The sequence below is a fragment of the Odontomachus brunneus genome, unplaced genomic scaffold, assembly GCF_010583005.1.
Source record: "Odontomachus brunneus isolate Ranch 3 - 2012 unplaced genomic scaffold, Obru_v1 Obru_scaffold_013, whole genome shotgun sequence".
In the NCBI taxonomy this organism is placed as follows: Eukaryota; Metazoa; Arthropoda; class Insecta; order Hymenoptera; family Formicidae; genus Odontomachus; species Odontomachus brunneus.
In genome coordinates, this window is record NW_022639463.1 from 3020396 (window position 1) to 3042269 (window position 21874).

General features: G+C 41.3%; 1 protein-coding gene across 13 annotated transcripts in view; it reads left to right on the forward strand.

Annotated features, from left to right (window-relative positions):
- The window catches only part of LOC116841183 (endophilin-A), a 44172-nt gene that overhangs the window by 8251 nt on the left and 14047 nt on the right, over positions 1–21874 (forward strand). For 6 of the 13 annotated variants that reach the window (XM_032808814.1, XM_032808808.1, XM_032808819.1 and 3 more), the window contains exons 2-6: positions 7671–7766; positions 20289–20357; positions 20863–21085; positions 21480–21613; positions 21739–21805. In XM_032808814.1, the coding sequence (XP_032664705.1) occupies positions 7722–7766; positions 20289–20357; positions 20863–21085; positions 21480–21613; positions 21739–21805 (538 nt within the window). In that variant the 5' untranslated portion in view covers positions 7671–7721. Of the gene's footprint in view, positions 1–2961; positions 3342–7670; positions 7767–20288; positions 20358–20862; positions 21086–21479; positions 21614–21738; positions 21806–21874 lie in introns of those variants that run through there. The other 7 variants (XM_032808811.1, XM_032808813.1, XM_032808820.1 and 4 more) reach the window with 2 other exon arrangements.

Below are 21874 nucleotides of genomic sequence, written 5' to 3' on the forward strand. Positions count from 1 at the left end.
CACCGATAAACCTGCGGATTAACCCCGGAAGATTGATAAAGCGCATATATTTATTATGCAGAAAGTGAAATCTATAATTATAATGATTCACAAACGCAATTTGTAGAAAATTCACAATCGACAATTTGTAGAAAATTGAAGAAAAAAATTTTCCGCCAATTGGTGAAAACAATAATATACTGACAGAAAAATATCCGAGAAAGGGGAAAATATTTTATTCGGTTAGTACTAATGATATATTTACTTAAATCTAAATTAGTTCATTTAAGTAGAATGAACAACTGCTTTCATGAAAAAAGATTTTAAGAAAATGTATATTTTCTTATTCGAAAAATATTTTATGTTAACATAAGCAAGTATATTATTACCCAAGGGGTAAATATTGATTTGCTTCTTAGATATTTTTTCTTCTAGTGTATAATTGAATAACTAAAACTCGACGCATGTTTCCCCCTTCACGATGATGATGTCATCTCTCGACGGTGTTATTAATTTAGACTAACTGTCACATACAGATTTAGTTCTCATGCGTTTCGCCAGAGCCGTGATTAAAAGGGACACTTCGACCCCGGACTCGTGCCTCTAACGCTAATTAACAGTCCCCGGGGAAATTAAACGCGATGGCGGCGGCGGCTTGTGGACTAAGGTGCGCCTTGCATTAAAAAGAAATGAGAAAGAAATTATTCCGCGAGCAGGTACACCGCGCTACTCAAACGTGCTCGTTGACACGAAAAGCTCGAGATGAGTAACAGAAGCGGAGGAAAGAGAGAATCGTCAATTGCGAAGGCTCGTGGACAAATCGTATATTGCCGTGGCTGAACAACGTTACGAGAGAAGGAGAAAGATAGATAGACAGACAGACAGAGGGAAAGAGTGAGAAGGAGAGAGAGAGAGAGAAGTACCGATTATATTCATAATCGATACGTTGTTGAGATCTCCATTGTGACATGTATGCGCGCAGCATCTACGCGAAGCAGGAAGATCCTTTTGAAACGGTATTAATAAATCGTAAAATATCGATTCCTGCTGCTACCGACTACCCGCTCTCAATGCCGATCTGCCATGTTCCTCTCTTCTCGAGAAAGAAAAAAAGAGAGAGAGAGAGAGAGAGAGAGAGAGAGAGAGAGAGGGGGGGGGATTCTTTAATATTCTTATAATTTCCATCCTCCCGATGAAATAGCGAGCCGCGAACCGAGTTCTCGACTAGGACAATGTACATCGGCTGCGCGGTCATTGACTCGGAAGAATATTCAATAAAATATCAGAAGAGTTGTGGCATTTGAGAAAGACAGACATACATTGAGAAAGACAGATAGAGAGAGAGAGAGAGAGAGAGAGAGAGAGAAGCATTTGGTATTTTTCTGACTGTAACTGTGTAGTGAGATAATTAGTGAGATAATTAGAAAAATCATTTTTGCATCCTTTGAATCTCAGTCCATCTGAAAATCCACTCGAAAACTAGAGTGATAATCGAATCACTTAAATTAGCACGATTTTCTGTTCACTATGAGTGAATTACCCACTTTGAATCGTTAAGCAAATGCCTTCATTCAAAATTGAAGAGTGAATCTGTGATATGCTCCATTTTTTTAATTAAAAATTAATTTTTCACAAGTCGGAAGCTTGCTTAACTTGCGTACCGTTACAGGAATAAATTCACTCTAACAAATTGAAACATTCACTCGTATATTCGTAAGAATTCACTCAAGAATATTATATATATATTCAAGAATAATATATATATATATATATATATATATATATATATATATATATATATATATAAGTTCAATATACAATATAAAGAAATTTGTATATATATGTGTGCGTAAAGAAACTATCAAATATAACTTGTAATAAGAAGTCACATATGCACAATATTTTTGAACATCTTAATTTCGATCATAATTCTGTATGGTTCAAGATTATAAAACTTACTATAATTTTTACTACAATATTTTTCCCGCTTCGAGTGAGTTTTTATTCATTTTACGTGAGATTTCACTTAGAGGAATTTAGAGAGCAACTTTACACGTGTAGTGCTGCTGTCGCGTACTGTTTCGTTAGAGTAACAAGAAATATAATTAGTGCTAGAAATAATTATAATTTTAACGAAATTAGCCACTTTCTTCTCTCAGTGTACAATATGAGCCCGAGATACTTCGCGAACGAGAGTTTGTTAAAAAGACCGCGAAGAATTGCAGATATGCATTAGCAGAAAAATCGCGAGTAGAGATCCAAATGTTAGCGCGAGTGTCAATGAATTAATTCGTTTACGTGAATTCGGAAGTGCTTAAAGAAAGGCACACGATACTTCGAGAAGTGTCCCAAGAGTACCCTTGGAGGACATTATTCACCTACGCTCCTGTCGCGCGCGCGCGCGTATTCCTGAAGTAATCGTCCGACTACGTTGACTTCTTGTTGCTGTGGACGCCCGGTATACGCGTGATAGGAGCAGAGGCGCGCGAATAAAGTCGAGGGTTGCAGGCACGCGTGCGGCGGTGGTGGGACAGACAAGGAGGATAGAGAGAAAGGGCTGGCAGTGGTGGATCGAGGTAACCCCCGACGGAGAGCGTCTGTAAGATCTGTAAAAAGTAAGGAGAAGAAAATCCCAGAGCGATAAACCGTATTATCGTTATCGCCAAAGTCTCATTCGCACGTCATCGAGGGATGATTTCTCGAGTCACGTCCTACATTGAAGAACACTCGAGAACGAGAACAAATTCAAGCTCCGAATACAGTTTCCCTTCCGGATCCGCCCCTGAAGGAAGAGACAGAGCGGCGAGAAGAGTCGAGAGCGACGGAGAAGCAGCTATCGGGGGGTGGAAAAGGGGAGGGAAGGATATCAGCGGTGGAGGTCGAGAGGTGGGAGGAAAACCAGAGGGGATTCGGGGAAAGGAGAGAGAGGGAGAGAGAGAATGCGAGCGAGCGAGCGAGAGAAAGAGAGAGAGAGGGGCAGGAAGGGAAGGAGGGAGCCGTAGCCACGTATCGATCGGCTAGTAGAAAATTACCCCCTACAAGGAGACCTCGCAGTGTACGAGACCGACCACGTACGAGTCGGTGGTGCTCTCGTGGTGCTCGCGGCCCACGCGGATCCCTGCACGCTCTCGTTCTCCGTTCTCACGCACGCACTCACGCACGCAAGCAAGCACGTACGCTCGCGCAAGCAAGCAAACACGCACGCAAGCAAGCAAGCAAGCAAGCAAGCACTCGCGCACGCATCTGTACGTTCATCGTCGACACGACCGTCGTTCACGTCGTTCGGTGCGAGCGAGCAGAGAGATCGCTTTAGGGGTGCATCCGGTTCGCCGGCCGCCGGAGCTCCGTATTTGCAGCCAGAGGTGAGGGCCGACCGACCACGCGTCCTTTTGTCCGTCGTATTTGCATTCATTTACCTGCTACTCGTCTCCCCTATCCCTTGCTCCGATTCACGAGAGAGGGTCGTCGCGACGATCCATTCTCGAAGAGCAACCCCCGCGCGCACGCGACACCACGAGATACGCTCCTTCGTCGGCGACCTGTCGTCCCGTTCGTGGACTAGGATCGACGCAGAGATGATCAGGTGCTGGTGGTTACGGCAAATCGATGACGATCGGTTCGTTCTCTCTCTCTCTCTCTCTCTTTTTCTCCTTTTCTCTACTCTATCTTTCTTTACTCTACTCTACACTATTCTACTCCCGCTTTCTCTTATTCTATTCTACTCTGCTCTGCTCTACTCTACTCTACTCTACTCTACTCGACTCTACTCTACTCTACTCTACTCTACTCTACTCTCTTCTACTCTACTCTCCTCTACTCTACTCTCCTCTACTCTATTCCTCACGACGACATTATTGACCACTTTCGATTGCATTCTTGAACTGAAATCGTCAACGGATGATTCTCATCTGTTATCTTCGTCAGCGATTACATCCCTGGGTTGCTTTCTTCGCGATATATTTCCCGTCGCAAGACTATATCGTGAAATCATTGGTGTCGTAGTCGAGATTATTATACAGTTCAGCCACTACGGGACGAGTAGCTGCAGAATCGCAAGTGCAATCCGCACTGAGCGCTCAGCAATAACTTCGTTATTGCGGATGCATCATTTATAAGTTTCGCAGAGCTCTTCTGTCACTCTATTAATCGATCAATATGCGGTGTTCGCCAAGAAACACTCGTTCTCTTCAAGTCAGTCTTAACGTCCCTGCGATCAATGACGTAGCACTACGTCATATATCTCTTCCTTTTCCCCCTCTCTCTCTTTTTTTCCAATTATAACAATTAGAGATTAAATTAAAACGAATTTTTCTTTTCAAGAAATTCAAGACTTTTTCGTTCAGATAGAAATTCATAGTCTTCAACGCGACTAACCAGCGTAATGACGGCGTAGATCGGCCAATTGTCGTGTTATCACGAGCAACGCGGCTCGCTACGATCCAGCCGATGTGTGTGTGTGTGTGTTGATGATCCACCATCTCATCGGATGCTCGTGCGGATGTTCTCGTCGTGAGTCTCATCTGTCTCCTCTCTGGGGTGCCCGACTCCCTCCCACGAGGACCCTTTTTCGCGATCGGCTCACGATCGAATCGTCGGCCTTTTAACGGAGCCCACCGCGATCATTACGCTCACAGCTTATCTTCCGTGGCGTCATTAGTGTCGAAGGACGCCGCGTTAATTAGTGTGCGCGCGTTACCGGCTGCATTTCGATGTGGCTGCATAAGCACTTCAGGGCGCACCGAGGACCTTGTCATATGCGCCATGCTTGTCCTCGTTAACGGACGTGCCTCGCTCGTGCCCGTAGTCATCGTTCTTGGGGATGAAAGAGACAGAGATAGAGGGAAGGTGAGAGACAAAAGGGCAGAGAGAGAGAGAGAGAGAGAGAGAGAGAGAGAGAGAGAGAGGGAGGGAGAGAGAGACCGGCTCGAGTCTGCTCGTTAACGGAAACCTCAATTTCATAATTGAGGAGGCTCACCCTGGGGGAAGGTTGTCGTCAATCGGCGGTTCCCCGCGCGAATCACGACGGCAATCCTTGTGCGCAAAGTGCGTGCTGTACCATCTCTTGGATTCGACTGTGGCACACGCTGAATTAATTAATCACCGCAGATTCTGATGGTCTTTGCGGAATCGTCGTCTGCGACGGATCAATTATAGAGCCGCGTTTGCTTGTAGAGCTTCCTCTTCACCATCCACCGTTGAACACTCGGCTCGATACGTGTATCTCCTTCGATCTTGCGAATTCACGAGGGGAACGTGTTGCTTTTATGAGGCGTCTGTGGGTTATTGACGGTAATGTGTGCCACATTATTTGCACTTGATCATTGCGCATGGCATATTGATCGATCGGAGATTCCGAGATTCTCGCTCGCGAAATGGAGTCAATATTAAATTTTCCACTTGACAAGAGCAAGATGGAAATTTGTGTGTGTGTGTGAGAGAGAGATGGGGGGGAGAGGGGAGAGAGACGGACGAGTATCGATGCGGGAAGTATGTCGTTTGCCGTCGATAGAGCGAGCTCACTCTCTCGCGGATATATCATTTATAGATCGCTCGCGAGCAGCTCTTCTATTATTCCATTAATCGACCGATGCATAGTGCTCGCCTTAGTTGGGACAACTTTACCGCTCGCTCTCGTTAAGTCGGAATGATTTTCGCCAAATTTTGATTAATGCAATTGAACAGTTAATTCAGCCGGCGGATTTGTCGGAAAATGAAAGACAAGTCAAATTTGTTATTACAACATACTTAATAAGTCGAATTTGTTATTAAAACATACTTGACTAGTTAAGTTTGTTATTGAAACGAGTAAGAATATTTTCTCGCCCTTTCTTTGAACTTATATTTGAAATCGTTATTTATTAAATATATTGTGAGAGAAAAAGTACCTAAGAAATAAACAGTTTTTTTTTAATTTTAACTTTTCAGGAAAGCAATTGTTTGTTCTATTTAAATAAAAGAATTTAGGACTGAGTAAATATATGTTAATAGTGTGTACACACCAAATAAATATTTATTTCTTATAGTTTTTCTCTTAGTGAATCGTGCCTGTCTTATTTTGCCAACATAGACAGAATTATCAGCTTTTTGATTATTATCGGATGACAAATTACATAACTAGAAATTGCTGTCCGGAATTTTGCCGATTAATCATCGGTCAGTTTAATTGGAGTTTGATGAAAGTCACCCTCAATTATACTTAAAACATTTCGTCGACTGATGACGTAACGCTATATCGTCTTTTCATGAATTAAAGCCAATTAACACACCCTTGCATCTGTTTCTTACGTAATACGTAATAGTTCTCTCTTTTAATCGACACAAAAATTTAGAGAAAACATGGCGATGTGGATGGTTACCGACTTCAATTCATGACAAGACATAATCGCTCAAGACAAGAAAAATCGATCGAGATGACATAGACGCTATTAAACGTGTTTTTCGAAGATTGAAAGAAACAGAATTTCTGATTTTTATGAACCAAATTCAATTCTTAAGCCAGATTTATAATGTGCTTTCTGCTTCTTGTTTTTTATTCCATATTTTTTTCCGGCTTAAGGCTTGAGTTAGAGAGCGAGAGAAATAAGAAGCAAAGAGCTGCAGATCAGACTTTAAGAACCAGAAATTCTGTTTTCTTCAACCAAAACGCATTTGGCTGCGTCATTATCACATTAATTTAATCAATCTTTTTTTGTGTAGTAATTGAAAAAGCGTTTAATAAGAATGACTTGTGAGAAATCTTATTGATTTTCGCGGACTTCATTTATGCGGATGATTTCGCGCAATTCCACATTCTATCCCGACACAAAATTTCACGATCTTACTCTTTCGACCTCAGTATTCAATTTAACACACCTACTTTGATACTCTGATCAATCACTATACATATGTATCAATCACTTTCGATTCTATTTAACCTACGAACTTGACCGAGAGGTCTTCTTTAGAGCTCACAAGCGATGTTTCGTGCGTTTTCCGCCACTTAGAGGCGCCAATAGAATTTCCGTGTGTATTACACACACACACACACACACACACACACACACACACACACACACACACTTATCCTTCAGAATGTACAGATATTAGGAGAAGTTCAGATCCAAAGTAAAACTAAAATTTCAACTCGGGATTTTGTCGAACGCTCCGACTTAATGAATGTCAATCTCGGTGGGAATCGTGCAAGGAATCACCTATCGATGTACGTCGCGCGCGCCGCCGTCGCCGTTAATAAGAGTACGCATTATTTGCTCTCATTAGAGCCTGTTAAGAGGTCAGGTCGTCACGTAGCGATACGGCTTCACGTATGAGATCACCGTGACATACGCGCGAAAACGTACTACCAGCCGCCGCTGCACGGTGTAAAGCCGGCTGTTACATCAGCGGACGAGTCACGATGCTGGAAAACACAGTCGATCGATAACATTGAAAATCATCCGTTTGCCTTGGCGAACATCCAGCCGCTGTGCTGCGCTGCACCGCGTCGAGAGAGAGAGAGAGAGAGAGAGAGAGAGAGAGAGAGAGAGAGAGAGAGAGCCGGTGCGATCATAAATTCGGAATCCTCTCGTCCTGTTTACCGAATTGCGTTCGCTCCTCTCCTGGCGCGTGTATAGTGCGTAGTTTTCCCCACTTGCACTCGTTCTCGGTTAATCTGACGTTATTATTCTTGCATTTCTGCGTTGTGATTGTTACAGTTGCGGGAGGATTCAATTACGTGATCCAGACAGGCCAGACACGACAGCACCATGGCGTTCGCGGGGCTCAAGAAGCAGATCAACAAAGCGAATCAGGTGAGCATGGAAAAACAACACACTGTATCGAAATAATTGTTACTTGCTTCAGATGGATATTTTCAGTGAAAAATATTAGTGGAAAAAATTCGGTCAGAATAGTCAAGCAAAAATCTCAATCGTAATTGAAACAATTCACTCCGATGAACCGAATGTTTATTTATGTCAATTAAAAATTCTGTAGTTTAGTTAAACTGCTTGTAATTCGCAGTGAATTTGCACTCGAAAACTGACTTTTTTATTCATAAATTCAACATAATGCATACATAAATTCAAATGCATAAATTCAACATTTCAGTTAAACATTCGGTCTTGCTATTCCGATTGTGGTGATTTGACTGAGATTTCATCCGGAAAAGTGTTTAGAGGAGAGACAGCGCGATGATTCGTACGATGGAAATGAGACTTTTTGATCTCGGCGAAATTCCACCTCCATCAGATCGCGTGGATTAAATCACGAGATGTCTCGCGTGTCTCTTGTTGCGCCATTGTCTCGACTTAAACTTAGTCTGTGCTCTTTGCTTTCTGTTTCTTGTTCTCCGTCTTTTTCTGACTTAAGGCTTGAGTCAGAAAGAGATGAAGAGAAGGAAACGGGAAGCAAAAGACGCGTAGTAGAGCGCGAGAGGGAATATCTCCCTCCGGCAATGCTCTAGCAATTGGACGCTAGAGGCGCGCTCACTATTCATGCGATTCACGAGACGCGCGAGTGCTGTATCGTTGAAAGTTTAATCGACCACATTACGACGGCGCTCGTATATTAGGCTGCATTACGCCAATTACCGGCGATGCATTGCTACTTAGAGCGAATCCAGCGGCGTCGCGAACTTTCGACCGCGACGTCCGCCTTTCCCGCGGAATGCACGGCGTCCTAATGGAATTACACGTTGCCTAGGTAGTGCCCGGTGTATACGCGCGTTCGCCTAATGCGATCAGATTCTCTCGAGGGGGAAGTTACCGGGCTCATGGTTCACGATGATCGCTCGTTCTGTCGAATTTTCTTTTATTTTTCCTAAATTCTCCTCAAGTTCAACCTCTCTTCAATTTCACTTCATTATTATGATTTACTGAAAGTCTCTAATTGTACGTCGACGGATCCTCGGAAAATCACTTGTTGGAGTACTATCGCGGCAAAATTGGGGCCGACAATGTAGCTGATAGCAGTTATCTGTTGGGCCAAAGTGTCGCGTACAGGGAACTGTGGTATCAACAACTAATGTCGTCCTGCTGCATTTAATCTCGGGATGACGACCGTGAACAAGTGCTGGACCCAGTTGCGCTTAATATTCCAGCACACTCGGTAGCGAAAGTAGACTGATTAACGGCCGATTGTTAATTAAGAGAAACACGCTCGACGAATTGGCTGAACGGTGCACGGGATGCACAATGAATACGCGATCAACGTGGGCTTCTTCTCTCAATTCGGCGAAGAAAGACGCACACTCCTGAGAACAGAGTGCAAATAGAGTAACTGTCCATATCACTGTGCCCGTTCCTATTAGCGTGCTTTTATATTTAAATAAACCGTAAAAAAACTAGCACAAATAGATAGAAAAAGTATTTTTTACTAAGTTTAACTTAATTAAGAAAAAATTGTTCTATTTCTATTTATCTTCTTTCCTATTTTTCTTTTTCTATTTATTTATGCTGGTTTTCTTTTTATAGCTTATTTAAATAGAAAGGCACACTAATAGAAATAGACACAGTAATATGGACAATTATCCTACTCTCTAAATTTCTTCGAGTGAAACTTCACTCGGAAAGTAAACCGACAACTTAGTTACTTGGAATCGAGCAACTTTTTGATCAGATGGAGTGACTTCTTTCATTTTGAATATTTTTTAATCATTTTGAAAAATATTTAGTGGAAGACATTCAGTCGGAATATTCAAACAAATTTAACGTATCTCAACTGTAATTGAAAAATTCACTCTGACTGAATGTTTACTCATGTCGATTAAAAATTCTTTCTATAATTGAGTCAAACATTCACTCTTGATCTTGAATGGAGGTAATTGCACTATTCACGGCGAATGCTCACTCGTTTCTCTCTAAATTTTTTCGAGTGAAGTTTCACTCCGAAAGTAAAGTCCAGTCACTGGAAATGAGTAATTGTTTTTACTCAGATAGAGCAATCTCTTCCATTTCGAATACTTTCAGATAATAGTCAGTGAAAAAAATTTACTCGAAAATAGAATGATTTCTTCCATTTTAGATGTTTTCGGATGTTTCATTCTGAAAGTAAAGCCCAGTCACTGGAAATAAGTAATTGTTTTTACTCAGATAGAGCAATCTCTTTCATTTCGAATACTTTCAGATAATAGTCAGTGAAAAAAATTTACTCGAAAATAGAATGATTTCTTCCATTTTAGATGTTTTCGGATGTTTCATTCTGAAAGTAAAGCCCAGTCACTGGAAATAAGTAATTGTTTTTACTCAGATAGAGCAATCTCTTTCATTTCGAATACTTTCAGATAATAGTCAGTGAAAAAAATTTACTCGAAAATAGAACGATTTCTTCCATTTCGGATGTTTTCCGCGAAAATATTCGGTGAAAAATTTTCCGTGGAGAAAATTCAGTAGAAATTGCAAAGCAAATCCGACGTGCTTGTAACTGGAACAAACTCACTCCAGTGGACTGAAAAATTCACTCGTGCCGATTAAGAATCCATTCTACAGTTGATTTAATCATTCGGCGGTAAATTGCGCTATTCACTTGGAGCGAATGTTCACTCGTCTCGAGGGAAATTTCACTCTCTAAATTTCTTCGAGCGAGATTCCACTGGAAATGTAGAATGACAGCCGAGTCATTTGAAGTCGAGTGACTTTCTACTCGTATGAAGTAAATTTTCCATTCTGCATCGTCGAGTGAATATTTTCACTCGAGATTTAGCGAGCGAACCCAATCTACTCTCTCCACCGTCCCTGAAACATTCTAATTGACTGAAACATTCACTCGTACGGCCGTTTCATTAAAGGCTGCAACATTTTTCCCCGATGGGCCTCGTAAACGCATCTCAAATTCAACAGGAGAATTTGTTTCCCGATAATTCTCGAGAGACACATCTCCCTGTCCGACACGGACAAATGCGTTGCGAAACGCGGAGAACTTATCGAGGAAGAGTGTTGCACAGCAGTCCTCGGTCTTCCGCGACTTGCGAGGATAAAGAATCCGTTTTAAACTCGCGCGAACTACTCACTTTTGTAATTTCGAGCGGGAGTATTTTTACTGTCGCCCGGGGCGAATTTTCTCACCGGTTTTGAGGGGGATTTTATTCCAGGAAATTTACGTTAGTACGTCCGCGCGATTTTAACGAAAATCCGCGACGCGATATCACCCGATGTTCGCTGTGTACGTCACGCCGCGTATCACGCTCTAAATACCGTGGAAAACTCGATTACGAAATTCCTAACATTGACGACGCGGGATTGCGTCTCGCACTAAGCGGGACGCACGCACGCGCTTACGTGTCGTGCGAAATTCTGCATACGCGGCACGAGTGCGCCGCCGACGCGTAATGTAATGAGAATTGCTGCGATTATTCCCACGCGACCGACGTTGTCGATTGCAGGTGTAGCGTAAGGTGCTGCGAGTTCGCATTTGTACACGCGCGCGCGTTGGTTTCTCCCAGGTAGAAATGCGGAGAATCGATTTCGTACGCGTGAAAGAAAAGAAAGGGAAAAAGAATCCCACGATTTTGCTGGAAAAAAAAACAGCGCAATCGCATCCTGCGGATGCGCCAGTGCATCGTCCGAGGAAAATGCGATTGTGAGGGCCGAGCGAAGCCATTGAGCAGCTAATCGAACAGGAAGGAAAGTTCTGAGATTCGCGATCGAAATGGCGAATCAACCAAGTTGCAAATTGACAGGTTTGCAATTAAAGTTGCACGTTGACGAAAAGTTTTCTGGCAAACGATGTATTTTGAAAAATGTAACCAATGTGTCATGAGCAAATTTAAAAGTAACTATAATTTTAGTTAGATCGACTATTTTTTTCTTCTCAATTTAAGTAAAAAAATTCAGGTTTAAATAAATACGTTATTAGTACCCGTCGAATAAACTCTTTTCTTATTTTTCAAATATTTTTTTTCTTAGTATATCAGCGACGTGTCATTTTGCGTTTAGTATGCTACAGATACTTATGGTTTCTCTTTTACTTACGCAAATATCGCCCAGCGTTCAATTTTCGGAGGTAAAAGTTTCCCACGCACTAAATCCTGGACACTCTTATTGTCTTGGCCTTCAGATACAAATATTTAAACTTTCAACATGAAATGTATGTATTTCTTATGTTGAAAATTAAAAATTCATATTTCAATATTAGAACAAAGTAAGAATTATTGCTATTGGCTGTGTCCGGGCATTGGTACCTACTTTTATCTTTGCTGGATTTTTGTTAGCTCTTGCAATCTTCATTAAACTGTGTTTTCCTCCGCTATCTTTTCCTGCCTTTCCTTTTTCTCTTTCGTTTTCTTCCCTTTTTCTTTTCCTTCCTTTCAAGCTCGAAATAAGATTCTTCAGAACTCGCCTCTCATCTCTTTGGATTAATTCCACGCAGAGATTTATTCGCCGCGATATTCGCCGAGCTTGTCGCGATGTTTTCCGAAAAGTGGGCGATGGAAAAAAAATGTAAATTTTAATAGGCTTTCTAACGAGTATTGGTCCTATCAGCGATCGTGATGACGGCGTGTTATCGTGGTCTTAATTACCGTGCCGCACAGTTTGCTGCAAATGCCAAATACACGGGCCGGGTTGAGCAAAAGTTCTCCCGGGCGAGAAGCGTGAGCGACGCGTGGGATAACAACGCGAATTATAGTGCGGCTCCTGCTTGTATAACGAGCGATTTTATAAGCTATCGATCAATCTGGCGACTCCTTGGGGAGCGCGCTGCCGAAATTCGCGACGATAAGGACGACGACGGTCGCGGCCTCTGACCTTTAGCATGTTGAATGCCGTCACCGGTGACCGGCGCTGTGATACTCTCTACTGTGTCTCATTAAATTACGTACAAAGTACAGATAATTGCATTTGAAAAATCGATTGTACGGCCACTCGCGAGCCGACGGAGCGATGGATGGGAGACACGCGCGTCTCGAGTTGCGTTTATTCATCGCATCTTTGATAATTCAATCATCGAATTGAGCTTTCGTGCAGTCTAGATGGAAATCGACAGTACTCGACGTATTAATCATGTTCAACACGCTTCCGAATATCCTTCATGAGCGAAATGAGAGACCTCGATCGTTACAGAGCCGACATTTCGTTCCCTCTGCTTTTTTTGGATATTCTGGTCGCAAATATAATATTATTTACTATATATACGATATAATCATGAATGTTATATAAATATGTTATATAAATATAAATATGTTATAACATCGATGGAAATTGCCGTATATTTACTATAATTTTATTGCACATTTCATGTGATATTTGAGGCTTTTGCGGTGCGGGAAAATGTGCGATTTGGCTTCCAGGTTGGGGAGGAGCCGCGCTTTTTTATGGATTTGTTGAGTTGTCTTCAGCATTTATTTATGTTTTTCGTTAATTTCGCGAGCATCATTTCCGTTTATGGAGGAGGAGCAAGCTGATATTCGCGTATTCTATATTCCGTACTCGAAAAGCTGTCAAATAGAACGCCGCGCTTTACTTTCCGCGCTCTAATTGCGCTCTGGCTTTTATTCACATACATATATATATATATATATATATATATATATATATATATATAAAAGATGAATGTGGGCTCTCCTCGATGCGAGATTCCAAGTGTATCGTCGCGCCATTGTGATGGGCCGCAGGTTATGCCACCAGGTCGCAATATCGCGGATGTCCTGTTCATCTTTATCGATGTCGAACGACGGCGAACGGATATTTTTACGCGATGCTTTCGCCGACGTCGTAAACTCGTCGATGATGTAGAGTCCGATCGACCGTACGAGGTTTCGAGAGTATGTTCGCTTTTCCGCATCCTCCTCCTCCTCATCCATCTCCTCCTCCTCCTGCTTCTACCTCTTGTGTGCGCCTGAAATGTGGTCCTGTTTGTGCGCGCACACGATACGCCTAATAAAGGTTACATCGTCTCCCTTGGCTCTTGATAACATCCGCCTACGCGTAGTATCTATTGGCTCTCGACGTCAAGGGAGATTAAGTAGTTGTATTATTGGGGATTCGCGAAAATTCGTTGGATTGCGTCGATGATTTCATCGGCAGGTGAGTCATTTCGCAGACGCGGAATCAAACATTCGCCATAACTGCGCAGAGTGAATAACGATGGCGGACAGTTTCATTGAACATGTGCTGAGAAAATTACATGAGAACAGTTGCAGTTGGCATACTCTCATTTTTATCGTAAACACTATTGCAAATATTGACATTGAAATTTATATTTTGTTAATAACTACTTTATTGTTATTAATCAGTTCGTACTCGCTAAAGTACAATCAGTGTAGTTTTCACGGAAATGTTATATGTAACCGATGATTCAGTTATAAGTATAGCACTATAATAGTATAGTAATCAGTAAAATCTCGCTGGAAGAATCAATGACAAATACACCGTAAGAGAAAAAATATCTAGAATAAGAAATAAAAAATATATTTATTCCGTAGGTATCATAATAATATATTTACTTTCACTAATGTAAAATATTTTTTCAAGAAAATATATATTTCCTTAAAATTTTGGCTTCCCATGAAAGCAATTGTTCATTTTATTAAATCTGTTAAAATAAAGTTTAAAATAAAATTTTAAATTAAAGATAGAATTGAATAGACTTGAATAACATCATATATTACTAGCACCTACTGAATAAATATTTTTTATTTCTCAGATTTTTTAATTTATATTTTTCATCTTATTTCTTAGAGTATAGCAATTATTCGTTTTATTGATGCACTTTGCAAACACAGACAGTGTCATTATATGCAAATCGCATGGAAGCCATTAATTCCATCGCCACAAGAGTAAAAAGTTGGATTTGGCACAGTATAAGAAATTCGAGGAACACTGCAGATTTTGCAGTGACATTTTACTTCCAAAGTCAAAAGCAATGAGAGATAAAACGGAGCAATAAGTGTGTCACAGAAAAGCAGTGAATATTCACTGATTGAAATGCTCCCTTTATTGATTCAATCAGAAACATTTTTTTCTGGTTAACTTAAAAAATATAAAGTATATTCTATTCAAGAGAGAATACGCGCTAGATACTCAGACACGCGCGATCTCTCTTAATTCCTTAATTTTTTTTTCAAGTTTTGCCAAATGCACAAATTTCGCGTTGTATTATATACACGGAAAAAAGATTTGCTAATATATGGATAACTAAAAATATTAACTGCAGGAGCAAATTTTTTTGCTTTCATAGCAAAGTTATTTAGTTGTGATAGCTAAAAGATTTGCTAATATACATATTGAAAATAAACATATAAATTATATAAATTATATAAATAAATATAAATAAATATAATATAAATAAATATAAATATTATATAATAATTATATATATAAGTATATAAATTAATATATATAGGCAAATCTTATAGCAAATCTTATAAGCAAATATATATATATAAGCAAATCTTTTAGCTATCACAACTAAATAACTTTACTATAAAAGCAAGAAAATTTGCTCCTGCAGTTAATATTTTTAGTTGTTCATATATTAGCAAATCTTTTTTTTCGGTGTACTCACCACTGCGTATTGATATCCGACGATACGTATAGTCGCCCACCGGGTCCAAGTCCTCAGCGTCCAGCCTACGTAGCGTCCCCAGTTGTCGTCCCACGTCGATTACACTTCACTCGCTTTGTCACTTCACGACACTGCACTCGCGAGCACGATCACTTCGACGGTATTTAACGTTTTAAACGGAAAGTACGATTTATCGCGATACTCTCTTCGGAAACATACTAGCAACCACGTGATCTCCCTGACCAAGACACGCCTTATTGTTAACATTATACGTTACTTTGTAGTACCTCGTTTTCTCCCTCTTCATTATTTCAAATAAACAATATTTTCTCTCATAGCGTGACGGGAGTTTCACCGTTTTGTTGACACGAATAAAGGAGATACCTAACTCCTAATAAAAATCCAATAACCCTCGTAATTAATTATAAACAAAACAGAGATCGTTTGAGGGAAATTCGCATTAACATTTATCACATTATCCAGCGCGCTATTTTTCACTGGTTGCTTCGAGACTCAACTAAAGTTGGAACAACAAAAGAAAGAAAAAAAGAATGAAATACAGAGAGAGAAAGAGAGAGAGAGCAAATGAATACAATTTATAATATATGTCAGCCTGTTTCAATCATTCGTCATTAGTTATATGTTTAATTTATCGTATGCGATTATAGTTACGTCTTACACGTGAAAACGCTCGACATTAAACATGCTCGACATTTAACATGCATCAGCGATAGCTCGTACATTTCACAGTGGTATTTCTTGATAATTCGATTCATCTAAAATTTTCGAATGTTCTCTCGCCAGATATTTCGATTTATTGTCGAGTTTTTCTCCGTTTCCCATTTTTTTCCGATTTTGATATTTTGCTGCAGTGAGCGTCGTGCTCAAGGATATAATCCGCGGATATGCAATCTCGACTTGATATCGCGCAAATCGACGAGCGAACACGCCTACGAAACTCGATGCCAATTGCACGCTGAGAGAACAAATCGTTAAAATTTATTATATATATATATATATATATATATATATATATATATATATATATATATATACACAGGATGTTTCTTAACCTCCATTTACGAAATACATAGCGTTATTCCTTATGAAAAATTGAATCGAAAAGTCCTGAATCATTTTTATCTTTGATGTTTAATAAAGCAGATATTCTTTAATAAATTCCAGCAAATTCGCGCTGTCCTTTAGAAGTATACACGTCTGTGAGCCGCGTGCTTAGTAGTATGCATAAATGTTCTGCCGCTGCATTCACGCACACTACCAGTTCAGCTCACAGACGTATATATCGCTAAAGAACGGTGCGGATTTGCTGGAATTTATTAAAGAATACCTGCTTCGTTAAGCATCAAAGACAAATGGTTTAGGACTTTTCGATTTAATTTTACATAAGGAATAACGCTATGTGCTTCGTGGGCGGAGGTTAAGAAACACCATGTATATATGTATATATATATATATATATATATATATATATATATATATATATATTCATACAACAGCGAGACATTTTCTCAGGGCAGAGGAACATCGGCGCCGCAGTCGCTTGCTTGTTCGGGTCGTTTCAATTCGAGTGCGGAAATCGTGCCAGTGTTCCGCCGGCGCAAACGTGCCAACTGAGAACCGAGCAATTAATCCTTATTTGGATCGACACTTATAGAATCCGCGACAGCGACGTACAGGTTGTTTCTCGTTTTAAGGCGCTCGGCGATGCGCTTTAAAGCCGAAAGAGCGACACACAGGATGTGTGTCAAGAGCTTCACAATACACGGTTGACTTTAAAGCGCTTTCAAATTTAAGCACCACTCGAGTCGCAGGAACAGTTGTGGCCCCTGTTCTCTCGTTGCAAGAATCATGAATCGGTTATTAATACCGGCGCGCATCGGCTTTCCAATCTCGTTCGGCGCGTCCACGCCGCCACTGGTGCTCTTCCGTTTGTATTTTTACGTAACCTATACGCTACCGTGGAATTTGCCACGATACGCCACTCCGGGAATAGAAGCGCTCTTAATAGAGAACACGAAGGGTCATTAGTGAAATATTCCACCCCCATGTATGCATACATATACGCAATGTGTCTGACGGTAACACATAAGGAAGACCGAGACTATATGGCCCCAGGAGTATGTTGTGCTTTTTTTCAGTATTTATCTTGAAAGGAATAGTGGATACAAAAGTGATCCTTTTAGAACAAATGCTTTTCTGTGAGTTTGACTAAAATCGGAATAATATTACAGTTAAGAAATAGAAAAAACTGACTTACTAAAGTAAAGTAAATGTTCGCGCCTCTCGAAATTTTATATTAATATTCTTTATCGTGACTGAATAAAATTAAGCGATGTGTCACTAGCTAGAATGAAATTTTTGCAGATGTATGATATACTGTTTCTGGTAATAAATGCAATTTTCATTCATAAAACGATTGAAATGGAGCATATGGACGAGATAAAGTTGGTTTATATTTGAGAGCCGATAGATCTGTAGAGACCTCTCGCGGAGACTAGAACTACTAATCAAGATACATATTTTATGCGTAGCCTTCTTCTGCGAAAGAAAGTTGCCTTTATCATGTTTATATAATTAGTCACAACAATTAGTTGCCTGAGAAGTTATAACTTCAAAACTCTAAACATAGGACGTCTATTCCCGGTCTTTCCTCACTTCTCACTTCTCGTGTATGTGTAGATTAAATCAAACTGAGCAGAAAGTTCCTCTACCACTTTGCGAACAACCACGTAAAATTTTTAGTTATCACTTAAAAAAGATTGGCGAATGATCGCGTGTGATAGTGGAGTAGAACGCCGTAGAGGCGGTGCCTGGACCGCGCTAATCATCTTTCCCCCCGCGCTACTACCCCCCAGCCTAATACCGCTCGACGTTCGAGTAGAATAACATTGCGTTGGGCGAGCGTCGAGCGGTTAGAGGGGAGCACTGATTAGCTAGCACTGATTAGGCACCGCCTCCACAGCATTCCACTCACACTATCGCGCGCGATGATTCGCCGTCTTCTTTAATTAATAACTAAAAATTTCACGTGGTTGTCCGCAAAATGGTAGAGGAATTTTTTCTCCAGTTTGACTTAATCTACATGTACGCGAAATAAATTTACGTTATCGTCCGACGTCCTGTACATATGTGTATGTGTGTGCGTATGTTTTCACCCCCTTGCGACGACGACGACGAGGATGACATTTCGCACGCGACGCTCGCCGGTGCGAAGCGTGACATTGCTCGGGAGCCGTTCGATGTGGGTCAAATTTACTTCGGGGTGACGTTTATCGGTTGACGGCTACGTCCCTGTGCACCCCTGTGAAAGTGGGTCGTCGTTAGATATAGGTCAGGGTCTCTTTGTCTGGAGCTTCGTTCCCCCGCGAGCGAGCGAGATCCCGTTTCGCGGGGCTCGGCGTGATTATCCACGCGATACCATCTTCGGCCTTCGCATTCTCTTCTCTTCTCTCCTCTCTTCGCGTCTCCCTTCTCTTCTCCCGCGCCCCTGTACACGCCATTGATCGCGCGAGGGAAATAAATCGCGCGCAGTATTAGCTCGGATTATGCCATTGCCGTTCAGCGCCGCTCATATCCGAGGAAGTCGATTTAATAGAACACGACGTCACGTATTAATCGGACATTCTTCCGATTATCGAGAATTCCGGCCGCCCTCGCCGCCGGGGTAAATATTCGAGCTGGCGAGGAGTTGGAAAATCGAGTTGCGCGCGCAAAACACGTCTAATGGCGAGCTTTGCGGGGTTGTTTCTTTCTCCCCTTTTCACATTTCTTCTAGATCTGACTGCGCCGACGATAATTAACGCTTGACTTTGCCATCGTTTGAGTCCACTCTTTAGAGTCTTTTCTTTAGAGAATCTTTCTCTTATCTCTCTCCGATATCGAAAGGAAGTCTCAGAGACGCCGAGCTGAAACTACGATTTCCACGCTTGCAAGCGGGCGAACGGTTCATCAATACAGCGGAAAATTGTACTTAAAGACTGTTATTATTTCTTCCTGAGGTTTTTCTGATTAACAAGCTACGAGAATGTCGAAGTTCTTTGCACTTTATTTAGACGTTCAGATGCTTAGACTCGAGCGAGGAAACGCGAATTCTCGTGAAGATTTTGAGAGATGTACTCTCGAAATTTCTTCGAATGAAATTACACTCGAAAAGTGAAGTGACAGTTGCGTCACTCGAAATCTCGAGTGATTTTCGTTCGTACAGAGTAAGTTCCTTCACCACAAATCGTCGAGTGAACATCTTTACAGAATTTTCAATGTTTGACGGGTGTGGTTTACTGTCATACAATTGACAGAAAATTTTGCATAAAACATATCTTATATCCTTCACTAAAAGAAGTATTTTGGTTAAAATTTTTTTAATCAAAGTTAATTTTTTAAAAATTTAACTAGCATATCTTTCTCTCTGTTCTTCTTTTTCTTCTTCTTCTCTCTCTCTCTCTCTCTATGATGTGTTTTGTCTTCCGGAGTAAAAATTTAATTTCATCATAGTTATGTTTAATATTAACTGTTTTTTTGAAAAATTCATTTTTCACGACACAAACGTCAGGTTCATATATTGTCACGGAAATAAATTCACTCTAATCGACTGAAACGTTCACGTTTATGAATTAATAGTCCATCCTAAGCTTGAGTGAAACATTCACTCTTACGATTCTGAATGGCGGTATTTTGTCTCTTTGAGTGAATGTTCGCTCGTTTTAACTGAGATTTCACCGCGAGACACTTATAAAGTCGGTAAAGATCATTTTGTTCATTTGACGACTTTACTCACTCTAGATCTTGACTGAATGATAAATTCTCTTTTGCAGTATATGACGGAGAAGATGGGTGGAGCGGAGGGAACGAAGCTCGACGTCGACTTCGTGGATATGGAGAGGGTGAGTTTGTGTATTTTTGTGTGAAAGCGAAGTGGTGCTTCGTCTACGTCCTCGCGCGCGGTTCTTTACGAGGTCGTCGCGAGAAAGGGACAACTCGTGCATCTCACGCTGGTGTGTTATTACTAAATTCCAAATATTTACCTCCGACCTCTTGCCTTTGCGCTGTGTGAATTTTGTCAATTTTGCGGTCATCCTTGAAAAAGAAACGCGAAGGACTCTTTTGAGACATGAGCGGAACGCCTCGCGATCGAAACGCATTGTGAAACGGGATGGCGAGGGATTTGCTCACCTCTCGCGTTTACTACAAATATTTCGCATCAGCTACGCGACGCAGTCTCGATACTATTACGCAATTCGATACGGTCCTCGACAATGCAGTGTCCTCGAAATTTCTCTTTTGCGAGACTCCGCTTTGAGCTCTCGCAGTTTTTACCGTGGAGCTTCTCTCTCGGCTGTTAGCGATTTAATCGGCAACGTGTTCACGTGAAAACGTATTCATATATAGAAAACAGACGTCACCTACGAGCTCGTGGAGGAGCTGCAAATGAAGACGAAAGAGTTCCTCCAGCCGAATCCAACGGCGCGAGCGAAGATGGCTGCGGTCAAGGGCATCAGTAAGCTCAGCGGTCAGGCGAAGGCCTCGACCTACCCTCAACCGGAAGGTGTACTCGGCGACTGCATGCTCACCTATGGCAAGAAAATGGGCGAGGACAGCATTTTTGGTATATGTGCGATTCACAACCAGCCATTAACGTTGCTATCCGCGATGGGAATCCTTTTCAAGGAGCAATCTCTCTCATTTTCCAAAAGCTTCTTTGAAGTAATCCCTCACGGCAGACATTCTCTCCCCGTTCGGCGACTTTGTTTTCAAGGAGAGATATTAACAATCAACTATCTCAGACGGCAGGAATAATCTTTGCAAATTACGTTCAACTGTACAAACTGTAACGTCTGTATTGCATTTTCTTATTCGTCTTTTCGAATTAAATTCGATTGCTTTAATGATGAAACTAACGTTGAGAATGCGGACCACTTTATGAGAATCAACAGAGCGACGGGACGTTACCATATCATTCTTTTTCCTTCAATCTTTCTTCTTTTTTTTTTTATCAACTCTTGTAGCCCAGGCTCTCATTGAAATGGGCGAAGCGATGAAACAGATGGCCGACGTGAAATATTCGTTGGACGACAACATTAAGCAGAACTTCCTCGAGCCGCTGCACCACCTGCAGACCAAAGATCTGAAAGAAGTGATGGTACGCTTATTAGAAAAGTTGCGCGCGTCCCCTCCCCTTGCGTCGGAGAGAACGTCGTTTACTACTTTCTCACCTTGCCTGAGTGTCTCGCGCGATCTCATCCTTCTCTCTCAATTTTGTTTCAGCATCACCGGAAGAAATTGCAAGGTCGTAGACTGGACTTTGATTGCAAACGAAGACGTCAGGCGAAAGGTACGCGAGACACCCTGCTGCATGCTCTCTCTCTCTCTCTCTCTCTCTCTCTCTCTCTCTCTCTCTCTC